The 15,229-nt window shown below is 35.2% G+C and overlaps 3 protein-coding genes and 1 long non-coding RNA gene across 6 annotated transcripts; 1 reads left to right on the top strand and 3 right to left on the bottom strand.

The window, feature by feature from the left end:
• The first annotated feature begins 140 nt into the window (after positions 1–140).
• On the top strand, positions 141–6,306 carry LOC142522350 (pyridoxal kinase-like). 3 transcript variants are annotated; one of them, XR_012814462.1, is made up of 15 exons: positions 141–316; positions 424–498; positions 630–738; positions 1,009–1,102; positions 1,229–1,333; positions 1,676–1,759; positions 2,499–2,572; positions 3,410–3,474; positions 3,760–3,823; positions 3,981–4,046; positions 4,233–4,289; positions 4,640–4,684; positions 4,766–4,819; positions 5,055–6,009; positions 6,117–6,306. XR_012814462.1 is itself a non-coding variant. In XM_075625677.1 (14 exons), exons 3-14 carry the CDS (start codon positions 658–660, stop codon positions 5,193–5,195), a joined length of 930 nt encoding a protein of 309 aa, XP_075481792.1. In that variant the 5' UTR covers positions 141–316; positions 424–498; positions 630–657; the 3' UTR covers positions 5,196–6,306. The 3 variants fall into 3 exon arrangements, 2 of the variants coding, with proteins under 2 accessions (XP_075481792.1, XP_075481793.1); XM_075625677.1 differs by having other exon boundaries at positions 5,055–6,306; XM_075625678.1 differs by having other exon boundaries at positions 141–332; positions 5,055–6,306.
• Positions 6,307–6,453: 147 nt separating this feature from the next.
• Positions 6,454–9,133, bottom strand: LOC142522352 (uncharacterized). Its single transcript, XR_012814463.1, has 3 exons — positions 8,367–9,133; positions 7,546–8,158; positions 6,454–7,098 (listed from the first exon to the last, which is right to left on the bottom strand). It is a non-coding gene; the product is annotated as an uncharacterized LOC142522352 (long non-coding RNA).
• A 47-nt stretch (positions 9,134–9,180) lies between these two features.
• Positions 9,181–10,820, bottom strand: LOC142522351 (protein COFACTOR ASSEMBLY OF COMPLEX C SUBUNIT B CCB1, chloroplastic-like). Its single transcript, XM_075625679.1, has 4 exons — positions 10,295–10,820; positions 9,917–10,041; positions 9,591–9,743; positions 9,181–9,506 (listed from the first exon to the last, which is right to left on the bottom strand). Exons 1-4 carry the CDS (start codon positions 10,514–10,516, stop codon positions 9,320–9,322), a joined length of 687 nt encoding a protein of 228 aa, XP_075481794.1. The 5' UTR covers positions 10,517–10,820; the 3' UTR covers positions 9,181–9,319.
• Positions 10,544–13,956, bottom strand: LOC142522349 (E3 ubiquitin-protein ligase SINA-like 7). Its single transcript, XM_075625676.1, is given in 4 exon segments — positions 10,544–10,881; positions 11,474–11,747; positions 11,750–12,125; positions 13,383–13,956. Coding segments are annotated over 4 exon segments (1,062 nt in total). The 5' UTR covers positions 13,767–13,956; the 3' UTR covers positions 10,544–10,853.
• Between the last annotated feature and the right edge of the window lie 1,273 nt (positions 13,957–15,229).

Below are 15,229 nucleotides of genomic sequence, written 5' to 3'. Positions count from 1 at the left end.
ATATGATAGTATATATTATATATTAGATTTCTTTTTCAATTTATTTTCAAATGTGTTTAAAAAAAATAACAACCGAATTTAAACATAAAGCTATTATTATCTGACGAAAAATCATTAAAAAAATAAAAATAGTTTTATTTGAAAACGTTGGACTAACGAAAGTACATTTTTTCGTACGCAGTGATGCAATAACCTCAATTTCAAATCTTTGCTTTGAATTTGGCGTTAACTTCCCGGATCAATATCCCCAATCTCGCATTTCGGAGTCACGAATTTGACGGCAACCCGAGGGTCACATCAATTTCTTCATTTTGAGGTAATATTAATACTCGGTATTATATTGTTCTGTATTAGTTGTTCGACCTAGAGATATGCTCGTGGACTGGTAGTTATATGCATCTAATAATTGTTATTATTTTGCAGTTGATTGCTTTATGCTCAAGTTTCCACTGATTGCTGGATTTCCACCCAGACCAATCCGGTATCTTTCCGTTTCAGGTGAAATTTCTCTGTTTATGACAGCTGGTAGTGTTTTTGATCATGTATGTTCACAAATACTTTATCTTTAGGTTATTGTGATCATGGTTTTTGTTTTTGTTTTTTTTTTTTTTTTTGAATGATGAGATTAGGTCTGGAAGGAGCACAAAGCAGTGCGGGATGGCATCTCCACCCATTCTAGCTTTAGTCTTGCCGTCTGATACTGGTCGGGTTCTTTCTATCCAGTCTCACACTGTTCAGGTTTCTATTTCGGCCCTCATTTTTTTAATGATGTTTTACTGCTTGTTGGGGGCTATTGTTTTAGAGTTAAGATCTGATTTTGGCGACTGTAAAAGAGGGGTGTCTTAAGTATCTGTTCTGGGAGAAATATATGTTGGCGATGTGTTAGTGGTTTTAATCTGCATTTTTTGGCAGTGGTTTGCTATCATTTTTATTCGTATTCTTCCAGAAATGATGTTTGAAGATATTGGCTCCGTACCCTAGTCCTTATTGTGTTATTCTTTAACGTAGGGGTATGTGGGGAACAAATCAGCTGTCTTTCCTTTGCAGTTACTCGGCTATGATGTTGATCCAATCAATTCTGTACAGTTCTCAAACCATACAGGCATGCTACTTATACTACCTCATCAATGGTCTGACACCTGAAACATGGTGCAACAGCGTTTGTGAAGATGTGCGTGTTTGTGCTCGTCACTCAGACAACTGTTTCAGTGAACTTAAGTTTTTGCAGGTTATCCTACTTTCAAGGGTCAGGTTTTGAATGGAGATCAACTCTGGGATTTAGTAGAGGGCCTGGAAGCTAATAAATTATTGTATTATACACATCTATTGACAGGTTTCTTTATGCATATCAGTTTTATATTAACAACTGTTATTTTGTTCATAAAGAACTAGCTTAATTGTTCTTGTGTGACTTTGTATTTTAAACTGTGGAGGGTTCATTATTTAAGTTTACTCAAGATATAATTGACAGGAAATGGAATCTTGATATTATAAACTTCTCTCATTATATCATGTCCGTAGTTATCCCATTTGTTTGTTTCAAATTCTATATGAATCTTTAATTTGTTTCTGATAAGTTTTCAGTTCTCTGTATTTAACTTATCTTGTTTTAGTGTTTCATTTTGTTGTCTACTCTGCAATAATGTTCGCGTCAACAATTATTTGCGTATTGTAGGTTACATTGGTTCAGTTTCCTTCTTAAACACAGTACTAAAAGTTGTGGATAAACTTAGGTCTATCAACCCTGGACTCGTATTTGGTAAGTGAAAGGTACAAGCTGTTAAGTTTTTTTATTGTTCTAAGTACGACAAAAATTATTGACTCCTCGCTCTGCTGCAATGGGCATCTGCTATAATTATTAAAAATCCACAAGGCGTGCATCCAGGGTCAAGGGGTAGCGATGCCTCTGCCTTTGCTGTTAAGAGTCATGCCATGGCTCACATCTTTAATGCACACACCTTGGGCTTGCAGCATGCATCTTGGGGCACCTTAAAGGCTCAAGGTGCTTTTTAAGGATGCCTCACATGAGATGATTGTATATTTTAAATACGATCCAGTGCAACTCGTTTTTTCTTGAGCTCTGAAGAACATTTGTTGTATTACTGTTCAATGACTTGTGAATCATATATCAGATACCATAGGGCAAAATTTTCTTCCTATAGCCAAATTTACAAATATATTTATTAAACATGCATGCCCCAGCCACACTCCGAATCTCCGATAAGGTATACACCTTGGCTTGCTTTGAGCCTAGGCTCCATGAACATGTGCGGTGTAATACACATTGTGCCTTTATAACTATGGCATCGACTACTTTTTGCTGAATCATGGATGAGTCTGTGCTTTTCATTGTAATTTTTACCATCTATATTGGACTGGTGTCCATGGGGACTCTATACATTGGGTGTCATGATCATGACTCATAAGTTTCAATATAGATGTGGATTAGGTTTAGAAATAAAATTTGATTTGTTTAATGAACAGACCTTTGTTCTCAGTTTGTGATCCAGTGTTGGGTGATGAAGGAAAGCTTTACGTTCCACAAGAATTGGTATCTGTATATCGGGAGAAGGTATTCTTGTGGTCTAATTTGGAAGTAGATTTTTTAATTTGTAATTTACATCATAGTTATGAATTCCATCCAGGTATCAACCTGGTCATATGATATGCCGGTTCATCTTTCAGGTCAATTTATCGAATACCTGGATCTCAGATTCTGTAATTTAGTGTGAATTGATGATAAACTTAATAAATTAAAAGGATTAAATTTTTAGGTATGACTATCCAGTGACTTTTTGAGTAAATAACTTTTGTTTTGTTTGGGAAGTTGTTGAACTATTTCAAATGGAACACTTGAGGTGCAACTTTATTTTGTATTGCTTTTTGTTCCTTCAAGCGCAGAAGAAAAATGATATTTATGTTTTCATATTTCAACTTAGAAAATAGCCTCTCAATTTTGGCCAATATTAATATCAATCCAAGGAAATTGGACAGGCCAAGTTCTGATATCTGGTATTGATCTGACTAGGTGTCATGAAAAGTTGCAACTACTTCAACTTAAAGCGTCTATGTTCTAGATCATTTTGTCGTACTTTTTTTGTCATTTTTTCAACTTCCTTTTGATGCGTGGCCGAGCTTTTGCTTAACTTAATTTTACTATTACAAAGCACACATTGTCGTGTGAAGTTGATCATTTTTTGTAAAATGAACTTTGCCCTAGAGACTTAGCATGCTGTTCGTTAGATCTGAAATGGGTGACGCTCATATCTGTATGTATGTGGGAAAATTAGGAGGAGAAAGAAGATTCAGATCCTGTCAAATAAATAATCTATTTGACTTAAATTGCTATATCTTTTATTTAGTGGTAGGACATAGTAATGGAAACTTATTATGTTCTCTTTCTGGTTAGGTTGTCCCAGTCGCTTCAATGTTGACTCCCAACCAATTTGAGGCTGAACTCTTGACTGGTTTCAGGTACTAATTAATTGAGGCTTTTTAATAGAGTGTCTGCTAGTCTTCAGATTTCATCTGACTTACCATATTTAATGGGATGAAATTTTGTAACTGAAAAACTTGTGAAATGGAGTTTCTCAATTGCACACTTATTCGTGATAGAAGAACTAGTTATTCGTTAGCCGTGTGTGTGTCGACGGCTGAATATCAGGTCTGGATTGATGAACTGTGTTAGTTTTTGTTTCCCCCAGGTCTGTCTGGTCATTGAATTGTTCTCTTTTTTACTTCTCCATTGGTTATAATCAGGATTGTATCTGAACAAGATGGCAGAGAAGCTTGCAACATCCTTCATACTGCTGGACCTTCAAAGGTTCATATGTTTCTTAACTCTGAGAAAATTTAGTTTTTTGGGTTTTAAAGCATCAAGTCATTGCTTGGTTAATGGTAACTTTTATCAGCCAAGTCGAAATCTGCGGCTTGACTTAATAATATCAATTACGATATCTCAACATAATGTTGTATTCTAGGTCGTCATAACAAGCATCAATATAAACGGGAATCTTCTTCTGATTGGCAGTCATCAGAAAGAGAAGGTAAGGAGAAGTACAACTCTGGTTAAAAATTCTTTTTCTCGTCTGCACGCAAGACAAAATGGATGGAATAACTAGTTCCCTTACTTGTGCCCAAACTGCTGTTGTCTACAACTTGGTATGGTAATTCGCAGTTTGGTTTTTATGTGTGCGAATTTTTTTTATTCAGTTAAGCTTTGATGATGACAGGGTCAACCTCCTGCACAGTTCAGGATTTTGATTCCCAAGATTCCTGTTTATTTCACGGTATGCAGTTGAAACTTTCAAGTTTTCTTGATGAACCTTATTTTTCTCCTCTAGATTTCAATTTTTTTGTGAAAATGTTGTCGTTATTGATTTTTTTTCTTGAAATCTTCTTGCTCTCTCTACCTGTGCATTCCATGTGTGTGGTTTAAACCTGTGAGGAATCCCTATGCTGGTAAATTTTGTTTACAAAGCCCTCGAGCAATGGATCTTATTAGTTTGAGTGAAGAAGTATTAGAATTGGATAATTTTTTGAAAAAACAAAATGCTGATTTCATTTTAGGCCTCCTCGTGGGTACTTGCTTCTTTGTTTTGCTCACTAACTAATTTTTTTATTCTTATGTTGCTTGCAGGGAACTGGAGATCTAATGACTGCCCTGTTACTTGGATGGAGCAATGTAATGCTAGACGAAACTTAGCTTGGGTCTTTTGACTCATTTCATAGGCAGAATTGATTATTTTTTTTTCTCCTTATGCAGAAATATCCTGACAATCTTAACAAAGCAGCAGAGCTCTCCGTGTCAAGCTTGCAGGTAAGTTAGTACTTAATTGTGTAGGCATCATGCTATCGTTGTGCAACTAGGACCATTGTATTCTGGATGGAAAATATACATATATGTAGGTGAAAAGCTCAATACCGGTAGTGAACCACGAAGAAATTTAACAGGGTCTCAGTAGCTAGTATCTAAATCAGAAAGAATGAAAAATAATACAGAAAGAAAAGCATTGGCTGAGGTATACTCGTCTAAGATCTTTTCTGTGGTGCAGGCGCTTCTGGCTAGGACACTGAATGACTATAAAAGGGCTGGACATGATTGCGAGACTAGTAGTTTGGAGATTCGTCTGATTCAGAGTCAAGATGATATTCGCAACCCAAAAATCAATTACACAGCTGAGACATACAACTGAGATTATTCTCGCATTTTTCTGTGCTCATTGTTGATACTTATAATTTCAATATTTTTTTAATCCAGAAGGGAAGAATAATCCCCCTCTCAATTTTTATGGTGGCTTCATTTTCGCATACTTGAAATGCGAATAATAATATTCCAAAATTTACCCTCCAATTTATGTGCTACCAACTCATCGAACCCTTTGGCTGGTTTTATGTTTACCAAATTCTGAGAATGAAGCTATGGATTTCTATTTCATTTTCAATCTCTTTGGTGAAAATAATTCTCTCTCACTTTCATATCTTCTATATGATCATTAGTTTTAGGGAAAATTGTATTTTTAATCTTATATATTTATTTATTTTTAATTTTGGTTTTTTTGTTATTATATTTCAGTTTTATTCTTATATTTTTCGATTTTTGGCAATTTATGTCTTTTTTTAGTGGGAGTATTTACACAAGTTGGTGTTATTTTCGTTTCACATTGAAAAAAGGCTAAAATTAAGGAAAAAAAAAACTGTCAAGCTAGCATTAATGATTTATAACCACTTTTTACGGTATAAGCTCATTTTAGCTCCAAGTTATGTTTGGAGGAGTCTGTTTTCTTCTTAAGCATTGATTCGTAATGGGGCAAGGTTACGGATGGTTCGGGCCAACAAACAAAATTTGGAATCTTTGGTTGTCGTACATGCTCAATCCCGGTTTGGATAAGGCAGCAATATCTTCTTTGCGTAATATCGAGGGTGGAGGTTGGGATTTGGATATCTTAAAAGATTTGTTTTCAGAGAGTGATCAACCATTAATTCTATCTATCTCATTGAGTCTATCATGTAAGTGGTTTTTGCTCCTCAAAAAAAGATGGAAAAAAACAGGTTGCAAAGTACCAACTCCACAAGAAAGAGTGCACTAATCAGGCTCTGATATGTTCACATTATAGAGCAAGCATTTGGGTTATCGTCGCTGAAGAGATACATGATTCTTTCTACCCGATGAGTTGCATTTGGGGCTGCCACTGATGCCTGCACCAAGTTTCTTACGAAACCAGCCGGGGCCTTTTTGTCATATGCGTGAGATATGTAAGGATATTGAACAAGATTGTATGGAATATAAGGTCAGAATTCTGCCATTTTTCCTGTGTTTTTTACTCTTTTCAACGCTTTAATTGGATCGATGAAGCCCCTAACTGTTACCCGGTTCTGTGTACTGTTCACTTCCACAGTTTTCACCCCTAAAATACTTGCACCAATATAATTCAACAGGTTCAGACAAAATCTAACAAACATTTATTTCAACCTCTGTTTGGACATGTACTTTAAAAACATTTTAAGTGTTTTGTAACTGAAAAAATCTTAAATTATGTGTTTGAACAAGATTTTTGTAAACTTTTTTAAAAAGTAATTTTTAAAAAATGTTCTCTAAGCACAGTTTTAAAAAAAAAATTAATGTGTTTTTTGATATGTTTAGAATTGAAACCACCCACCCCCCAGTACATTTGCCTCTTGCCAAAGACTAATTAGTCGAATGACACCATGCATCCCTCGGTAGTACAAAAAACATATTTTGAAAAGTAGATCAGGCTCATACTTCCATCATCACTACATCTACCTCTCACATCTAAAGGTTGCTAGCATGTCTCTTCATTATGACATTAACATTAGCAAACATTCTACTAAACGAAGAAATTAGGCGGAGATAAATATAGTTACATTACTGTATGGAACACCTTCCAATCATGCGAAACAATGTCATAAATAGAGGAAGCATCAACTTTCCTGTCCAAACACTTAAAATTCTTGGACAGAATTGTTTCACTAGCCCATAGATGGTGTCTTAAGGAATGTACTAGGTAAAATATTCCCGTACGCAGCAGTGATGCAAAGGTCAGGCTCCAGAGCTCTAAAACTGGAAATAAAAGGTTCCTGCGTGGTCGTACCATGAATATACGAGTCCTTTAATTCAGAGTAATATAAATATGTAGGTTTCACATGTCACAAGAATCAAAATGCTTAATACAGAACTTTTGCCATCATGGATTTGGATTCCATTGTAAAAAGCGTATAATTCCCTCTTTTACTTCTTAATATCCTATTCCCAGATACACCAGTTATATTTCACCTTAAAATAAGAATCTTCAGGTTTTTCTAAATCTAAGAAATTACCTACACAGGTCGTAAGAATCGTAGCTACTAATTTTCGAGACCATTGACAGGTTCTCTCAAAAAATTATCAATAGTAACTACATAATACCAATTTATATCTAAATAATAAGTTGTGAGCGTTCAACTATAATTCAGAGCTACAAAAAAGAAATAACATGGAGACAGAGAAGTGATATAATAAATACTTAAAGAACATACATATCTCACCAGCTTTCACAGAGGTGAAAATAAAATCAGATGGGAAATTTCTGTCTAGAGCATGTTGTGCAACTGGAGAAGGCATCACCTTTCTACCCCTATCTCTTAGAGAAGGAGGCTGGGTGAAACTTGCTGCAATCTGAACCATTTCAAAATGTAGTTAATGTATTTACATCCGATATCTCCACGAAATGGTCATAGGACCAAGGTCACAATATAGTTAGACGATATTCTCTTCATATTGAGATCCTGTCCACAACTAGCTAATATATAGGGACACGTGAACATATCATGATGCATACAATATGGAACTTTGCAAAATTTCCAAAATTTGGGTAAAATGTTATACCATAAATCACATAGACCCACACATCTGGGTACGAAAAAAATGTGATTGTCGAACGGTGTTCAGGACTAACATTCAGTGCAGAAAACCTACTTATATTCTCCGTTAGTGGAGAACTCGACCACCATTTCCCCATAGATCTTCATAAAAAATTGTAGAAAATTAAGGAAAAGAGAGAATCTAAACAGCAGCCCTTCAAACGAATATGGGTAACTGAAATAAGGGATCTGGGGAAGAAGCAGCACCTAAAAGAGAGTCCAGAACACAAGCAGAGACCTGAAATGCATTTAATTAGCACCAATCAGTAGATTTATCCATCCACATTCAGTGGCAAGCAGGGAAGTCGCCAGCTAACATAAAAAAATTCAAACTTTGTCCATAATTTTTCCAAAAAACGCAAATTTTCACACACTGATATGCATTGAATCACCAAATTTAAAAGTGCATTGCGTAAATATCAAGATAAGAGTGGGGTGGTGCGTACCTGAGGGGAACTGAGAAAACGAGACACTTTTTGTGAGAATGAAAAACGGATGATGAAGACTCGGTGATTGTTGAGGGAGAAGACGCGGCGGCGCTGAAGCAGCAGAAGCGCCGGAGCATTTGAGAAGACGATAGCAGCATCGCTCAAGTAAAGGTGAAAATTTTACAGGTAAATAACTTATTAATTAGGGAAAGAAGGGATATTGCAACATAGTCCTTGACTATTTAATATTATTCAAATCAGTCAATAACTTACAATCTTTTGTCATATTAGTCCGTAACTTGTGTATATTATATATTACTAATTTATTTATAAACTTTAATTAATACGTGGTGGTTCTATATTATGATGAATTGGAGGATTATCTTGCGGATTCCACGTTTTATATAGACCAATCGGATATATATTCAAAAGTTCATGAACGTTTAAAGTTGTTACAAATATATTTTCATTTTGTCGGATAAAAACATCATAATAAATAAATATGCTTAAAGTCGAATTTTTGTAAAAAAAAACTCGATGAAAATACAATTTTGTAAAATTTCGATGGGAGTTTTTAAAGTATGCTTGACTTATTCAATATATTTCGTTGAAATTTTAAAATGCTTGTTTAGGTATGGTATCATTTTCGGTACTCGAGTTTTGGAACATAGCAAAAACTTGTGAGAGACGATTTTACGGGTCGTATTTTGTAAGACGAATATCTTATTTGAGTCATCCATGAAAAAATATTACTTTTTATGTTAAAAATATTACTTTTTATTGTGAATATCGGAAAGGTTGATCCAAACCTACTCTTGGAACATTGGGCGACTACCATATAAATCCTTTTATTTTGGATCTCACGTATCTTTCACTGCAATAGTTGAAATTCAAAATTGCACGATATTACAACCAAATATAAGAGCAAAGATGTGTCAAAATTGTTGAAACAAAAGAATTTCTCAACGTTTTCATCTTTCAAATATACCTTTCACATGCACCATTCCCTTTTCACTCAGTTGCAGCTCTTTTCTCATCTCCTCTACCTGTTGATCATCGCCTTGTACGATAACCTCCAACAGAGATCCATCATCGGCCACCGTCATTTTCACCTTGATCTGCTCCTTTCTCGATGCTCTTGTCCAATAATACGCACCTCTGTTCTATTAGTATGTATCAGTTTTTTCTAATTAAGGGATTTCATGTTCGACTCGAATAATGAGGGGAGTCTAGTGCACTTACGCAAGGGGACTCAGTATGGTAATCCAAAACCAATTGTTTCCTATGTCCGGAAACGTTATTGTAAGAACGAGGGCAACACTTGCTAGACTTATACAGGTACAGAAAGTAAGAAGAGCAGCTTGACCACGGTTTGGAGCCATCATTCCCTCGAATCTAAAAATGAACGATAATTTATTATATTTATAAACCAAGATGAATAACACAAAGAATTTGAGACAGATAAAATCCTTGCATTGCATGACAGAACTTGAAATAGTCTTCCTACGTGCCATTAATAACCATACAAACAAGAAAATTTTCAGATGGATGTGGGGTGAGTGACTTACACTATTGTTTCGCCCCGGTCCACCACTGAAAAACTATTTCGGGTAAAGAATGAAAGAATTTCTGCGGCCACTTGGTTAGGCGCCTTCTTCACCTCCCCTTCTCCAATAAATGTCTTCTGCACAACCTGAGCTTACAGCGAAGTCAAAAATACCATCCACCGAGCAAAATGTCGATCAAACTGGAATTTCATCCAGAAAATTAACAAAATTACAACATATTTTTAGCCTATTTGGTTATAGGGAACCCTTAAGAGTGATTTGCCTCTTTGCTAAAAACTAAAGCTGATACCATAAGAGCTCGAGTATTATGTTTCGATCCTTCTATTACATAAGCATACACAAGGGCCATGCGGAAAAGGAACAAGAAAATATGGTTACCTTAGATTTGACAGAACGTTTGATGAGGGACCACAGACCGGGAACTGAGATGATGAAGAGACCAAGAGAAGTATAGTAACTGGCCAATGAGTAACCAGAACTCTCCGCTAGCAAAAATAGAGACCGAGGGTCGTGAAGTTGCCCCACCATATATGAAGACGAAAGAGCATCATCAAGAGAGTAAGACATTCCAACCACAAGGTTCCTCTTCCTCATCGACATTCCACCATGTCCAAGCCATGATGGATGAATACGGTGCTGGTCTTAGGTTGAAAACGTGCAACGATGAGATATTGGAGAGATTAGTAGCGCCATATCTTATCACACAAAAGTAATAATGGACTCAATCAGTTCCGTTGAAATTTCTCGGTTCCATCAAAGGGCACCCCATTATTGTTTCTGAACGTCTGTCCCACCACTCCCCGCCTCCTGCCTGCTAGATTTCCATGGGGGAGAGTTATTTGTGGACTGAAAATTGTGCTATAGGACACAAGGTTATGGATGGGCAAGAAAGTCTTTCCAATTTCATTCTGAACATCACCGAGTAAGGAAGACGATATTAATATACCACCTCTCCTTGAGGATAGCTGCATCAGACGTGCAACATGTGGTCACGGGCCTGGTTGGGTTTATCTTTTCGGAAGGTTATTATTTTAATGTTACTTTTATATCATAAAAAATTCAACTTTATTATTTTGTGAAATATGTGAAATGTATTTTTAATTTGTTTTATTTTATAAATTATATTAAATTATAAATCACGTATATACGTTCGAAAAGTATATAATATATAAATTTTTGCATCAAGGTTAAATCAATTGTTTAAAGAAAGGAATTGAGGGTGCATAATGTTCTTTACAAATGAAGAAAAAGGAACAAATCCATAAAATTGGTTTTTTTTTTAATCACGAAATGTAAATATCACATATAATAAAACAAAAGATGGCATAGTTGCCCTTTTATTCGATGGGGGAAAAAGACAACAGAATAAGACCTACATATTCAAAAGGACAAACACATCCAACTTCATTTTGCAGAACACAAAGTTCAGACCCTTAAATATATGTTTATCAATACATAAAAAGTGTGTAATCAGTAGTAAATATGTTTACAGCACCTTAATTTAAACATTGGATATACATTGAAAGAGAATAAAATGCAGACAATGCATGCGTTTACTTTGCAAGACTCTGTATCATAAGTTCTATCTTGATCAGTCGGATTGAGGCAATGAAATCCTTTGGCATCAGGAACAACTTTTTTGCACGAGGCTGCACAACACATTTCGGCATGTTCTCTGCAACAGTTTTTACTCTGATCAAGCTCATTCCATCTTTTGCAGAAATATCGTACAAGAATGACCTCTTTGATGATGTTGGCGCAACACAGACTACACTCATTAAACTTCCAAGATAATCATTCGTATGATCAAGGACAAAAAGTATATTCTCATTTTTTCCTGAAGGAAAAGATACTGCTGACTGGTCTGCACTGTGATGCTAAATACTGTGTTGAATAAAAATTTCTTGCAAGCATGTGAATGCACAGTCGCAAAGTGCGTATACAGGCTATTGGATATGCTAACGTGGGTACATGAAAGATAAGGGCAATCACACGGGGCGTAAATGCATGTTTTCTCATGATCATGCTTCTTACTGTAATTTATTGTCTCCCCACACCCGTGCTGCTTGTTTATACATGCAATTTTGACCGATTCAAGAACCTTTTCTATGGCCCTGCACCGGCTGTACCCAATTGGCCTGCTACAAGTTCCACATTTGTTCTTCATCTTGATGCAGCACGATGGACATGATATATGCCCATTCTCACACTATATTAAATCAACACAAATTATCAGTTCTGCCAACTGCAAGTATAAAGATACTCACATTTATGAATCATTAGCGTGTGCAAGCTTTTAGAAGACCTACAAAGACTCGAGTTCTGAAAGCATGATAATTTGGGACAAACCTTGTAGAAAGTCTACACAAAATTTCACATTGCAGAAGTTGATGCAAAAATTGGGAAAACCGGAACAAATCAGAGTTTTGGACTTTCAAATGATAACAGACATTTCAAAGCCTTCAACAGGGAAAGAAGGTACACACCCAAAATGAATCATCTAGCTGGAGGAAAGAAGACACTCGTAATTTGATGAGACAAAAAGACAACATTTTCACATGAACATGCCAAGAAAATCAGTTGTCCAAATTCATCACTGAAAAGCTTTAGTAAGACAGTCTAAAAATGCAATGTTTCATATACAACAAGTGGGTGAGGGATGGAGTTGTCCCATTATAACTTCATTATATATCAGTCCAACATGAAGCAAAGGCACAAAACTCACAGGTGCAAGCCAAGATGGACGCCTTATTTTAAGCAAACAGAAGACTAAACACCATAGAGTATGGCTGCAATTTGGAACTTTTCTCTCAGTTTCGTGTTTTTTTCTCTTCTTTAGCTCATTCTTTGGTTTTATAAAAGATATGTGCCTTAATGTGGGGTAGCACGGTTTTGGACAAATACCCTTTCAACCATCTTGACAAGATCCTTGCAACGAGTGGAATTTAGTTCTAAAGCCAATAAAGACCTCAACATATTACACCGCTCGTATTGCTAAATAAGATCCAACCAAGTGAAATAATCAACTTCACGTTCACGGATAATAATCTCCCACAACACACTGGAAATAGTAATTCATCACCAGCCTTCACCAATAACTCTTAGTTACGATACTGATTCTAACTTGACTCAGATTGTTGCATATAATTTGAAAAAGCATAGAAACCATTTCAATTGCTCCGGCTCCAAAGCACCTTCAAAATATAAAAAGATTCCTAATAGTCATTCACGAATACAGATGATTCAATATGTTTTGGGGTAAAAATTGAACCTTTACAAAAAAAATAGATACACGGTTCATTGGTTTTTTTTCAATTTGGCCACTCGTCCGCTTCTCAGATCGTCACTGCATACATAAAAGAAACTAATTCCTTTTTTTTTTCAAAGCAAACGGACCCAGTACATATTCAATGGACAAAGAAACGATAAATTCTAAAAAGTAGAAAGCAAAAGAAGAAAAAGAAACCTGATAAACCGGAGGGCTGAGAGGCTCAAAACAGATGGGGCAATCCAGTACATCCGGGTCCGTTAGGGTTACGGTAACATGCGCCGGAGCATCTCCGCTCTGTTGATCTTGCACTTCTTCTTCTTCTTCTTCTTCTTCTACTTCTTCCTCATAATCATATTCCTCCTCCTCTCCTTCTTCATCTTCATCTGGTTCTTCTACCGGCGACAAACGATCCGACTCCATCTCGCTTTCCTCGTAGAAATCTATCGGTACTCGTCGTCGAGAGCAGGGAAAACGAAATGGGCTTTCACCGGAATCGGCAGTGGAGGTCCGAGGTTTCTTGGATGCGTGCCTCCGCTCGTCTCGCTCATCTTCATCGCCAGAAGCAGAAAACCTCGCCATCACTTACCTTGCACTGGAACACGACCATTAACATAATTAACGATTGTTTGAATTAAATTACACCACAATCATGGCTTCTACATTTTTCGATGAATTGAAGCGCAAAACAGTGTCAGTCTGGAATACTTATAAATTTCGCATTTACATGTATTTGAAGGAATTAATTGCAACTCACTACTTTTAATATTTATACGCATATTTTACTAAATTTGCTTGTATAGCTACTATAAATTTCGAAATATATACTACAATTAATATTACAACAAGATGCGAACAAATTCTGAAGTCCTCGTGTTTAGAGATGAGCATTCGGTCGGTTCAATTATCGACCGAACCGAATTAACCATAACCGAACCGAACCCAAATATTTAGCCATAACCGAACCAACCGAATTAATTTTCATAACCGATGAAAATCGAACCGAATTAACCGATTAGTTTTTTAAAAAAAAATTGTGATTTAATTTTAATTATATATGTAATTTTTCTTAAATACTACAATCTATACAAGTGCATAAAAACATAAAATCACATACATCACAAATGTATAAGTTTTGTTTGAACACAATTAATACATATTATATCGATTTTAAAATTTAAAATTAAAAAATATTTATTAAATAATAATATTTATTATATCGGTTAATTCGGTTAACCGATTTCAAAATTTTGAAAACCGTAACCGAACTTAATTAACCGATATAACCGAATTTTTTAAATTTGAAAATCGAATTTTTCGAAATAACCGAACCGAGTTTCAAAATTGACTCAATTTGATCGGTTAATTCGATTTAACAAAAATTTTACTCATCCGTACTTGTGTCCATTTCGCTGTATCTTTTTTCGAGACGTTTTGCATGCCTTTAAAGAAGATGATTTTTTATTTACATATTATTATATTAAAGGTGCGGGATTTGAATCTACAATCTCTCTTCTAAACGGGAAAATATCGAGTGCGTTTGGTTTCAAAAGATTTTTGCTTTAAAAGTTAATTTTAAGAGTGCTTTTTAAGTAAAAGTTGTGCTAATTTATGTTTGGATAAATAAACAAAAAAAATTTAATTAATAAAATATGTTTAGATAGATATCATTGAAGTGTTTTTCTAACTCATTAGTTGATATATATTTTTATATTATACTTGTAAACAAGTATAATATATAAATATAAATAATTAAGAATAATACGTTAAATTGATATCATATAACACTATGCATAAATACTGAAAATCTTAAAAACATAAAAACGATGGTTAATACTTACATTCCATTGACTATAAATTATTTATAAAAAAATTATATTTCAATGCTGATCTTGTATTGCAGTTATAATTTTGAATTGAGTAGTAAGAGAAAATGTGGACATTTTTTTATATTACTTTTCATCATCCTGTCTTGAACACTCCAATGTTCTTTCAATGACCATTGGAATTTTGGTGCCTATTTATATCATGGCGAAGCATTTACT

Source organism: Primulina tabacum, chromosome 13 (genome assembly GCF_025594145.1).
Source record: "Primulina tabacum isolate GXHZ01 chromosome 13, ASM2559414v2, whole genome shotgun sequence".
NCBI lineage: Eukaryota > Viridiplantae > Streptophyta > Magnoliopsida > Lamiales > Gesneriaceae > Primulina > Primulina tabacum.
The sequence above is the reverse complement of the archived record's forward strand: the minus strand, read 5'-3'. Positions and strand labels throughout refer to the sequence as shown.

Coding starts and splice junctions, on each gene's coding strand:
- LOC142522350 (XM_075625677.1), top strand. CDS start 658: ATGGCATCTCCACCCATTCTAGCTTTAGTCTTGCCGTCTGATACTGGT. Junction 739..1,008: donor TCCAGTCTCACACTGTTCAG/GTTTCTATTTCG, acceptor TCTTTAACGTAG/GGGTATGTGGGGAACAAATC. Junction 4,047..4,232: donor GCAGTCATCAGAAAGAGAAG/GTAAGGAGAAGT, acceptor TGATGATGACAG/GGTCAACCTCCTGCACAGTT.
- LOC142522351 (XM_075625679.1), bottom strand. CDS start 10,516: ATGTCGATGAGGAAGAGGAACCTTGTGGTTGGAATGTCTTACTCTCTT. Junction 10,042..10,294: donor AACGTTCTGTCAAATCTAAG/GTAACCATATTT, acceptor CTGTAAGCTCAG/GTTGTGCAGAAGACATTTAT. Junction 9,744..9,916: donor GACCGGGGCGAAACAATAGT/GTAAGTCACTCA, acceptor GTTCATTTTTAG/ATTCGAGGGAATGATGGCTC.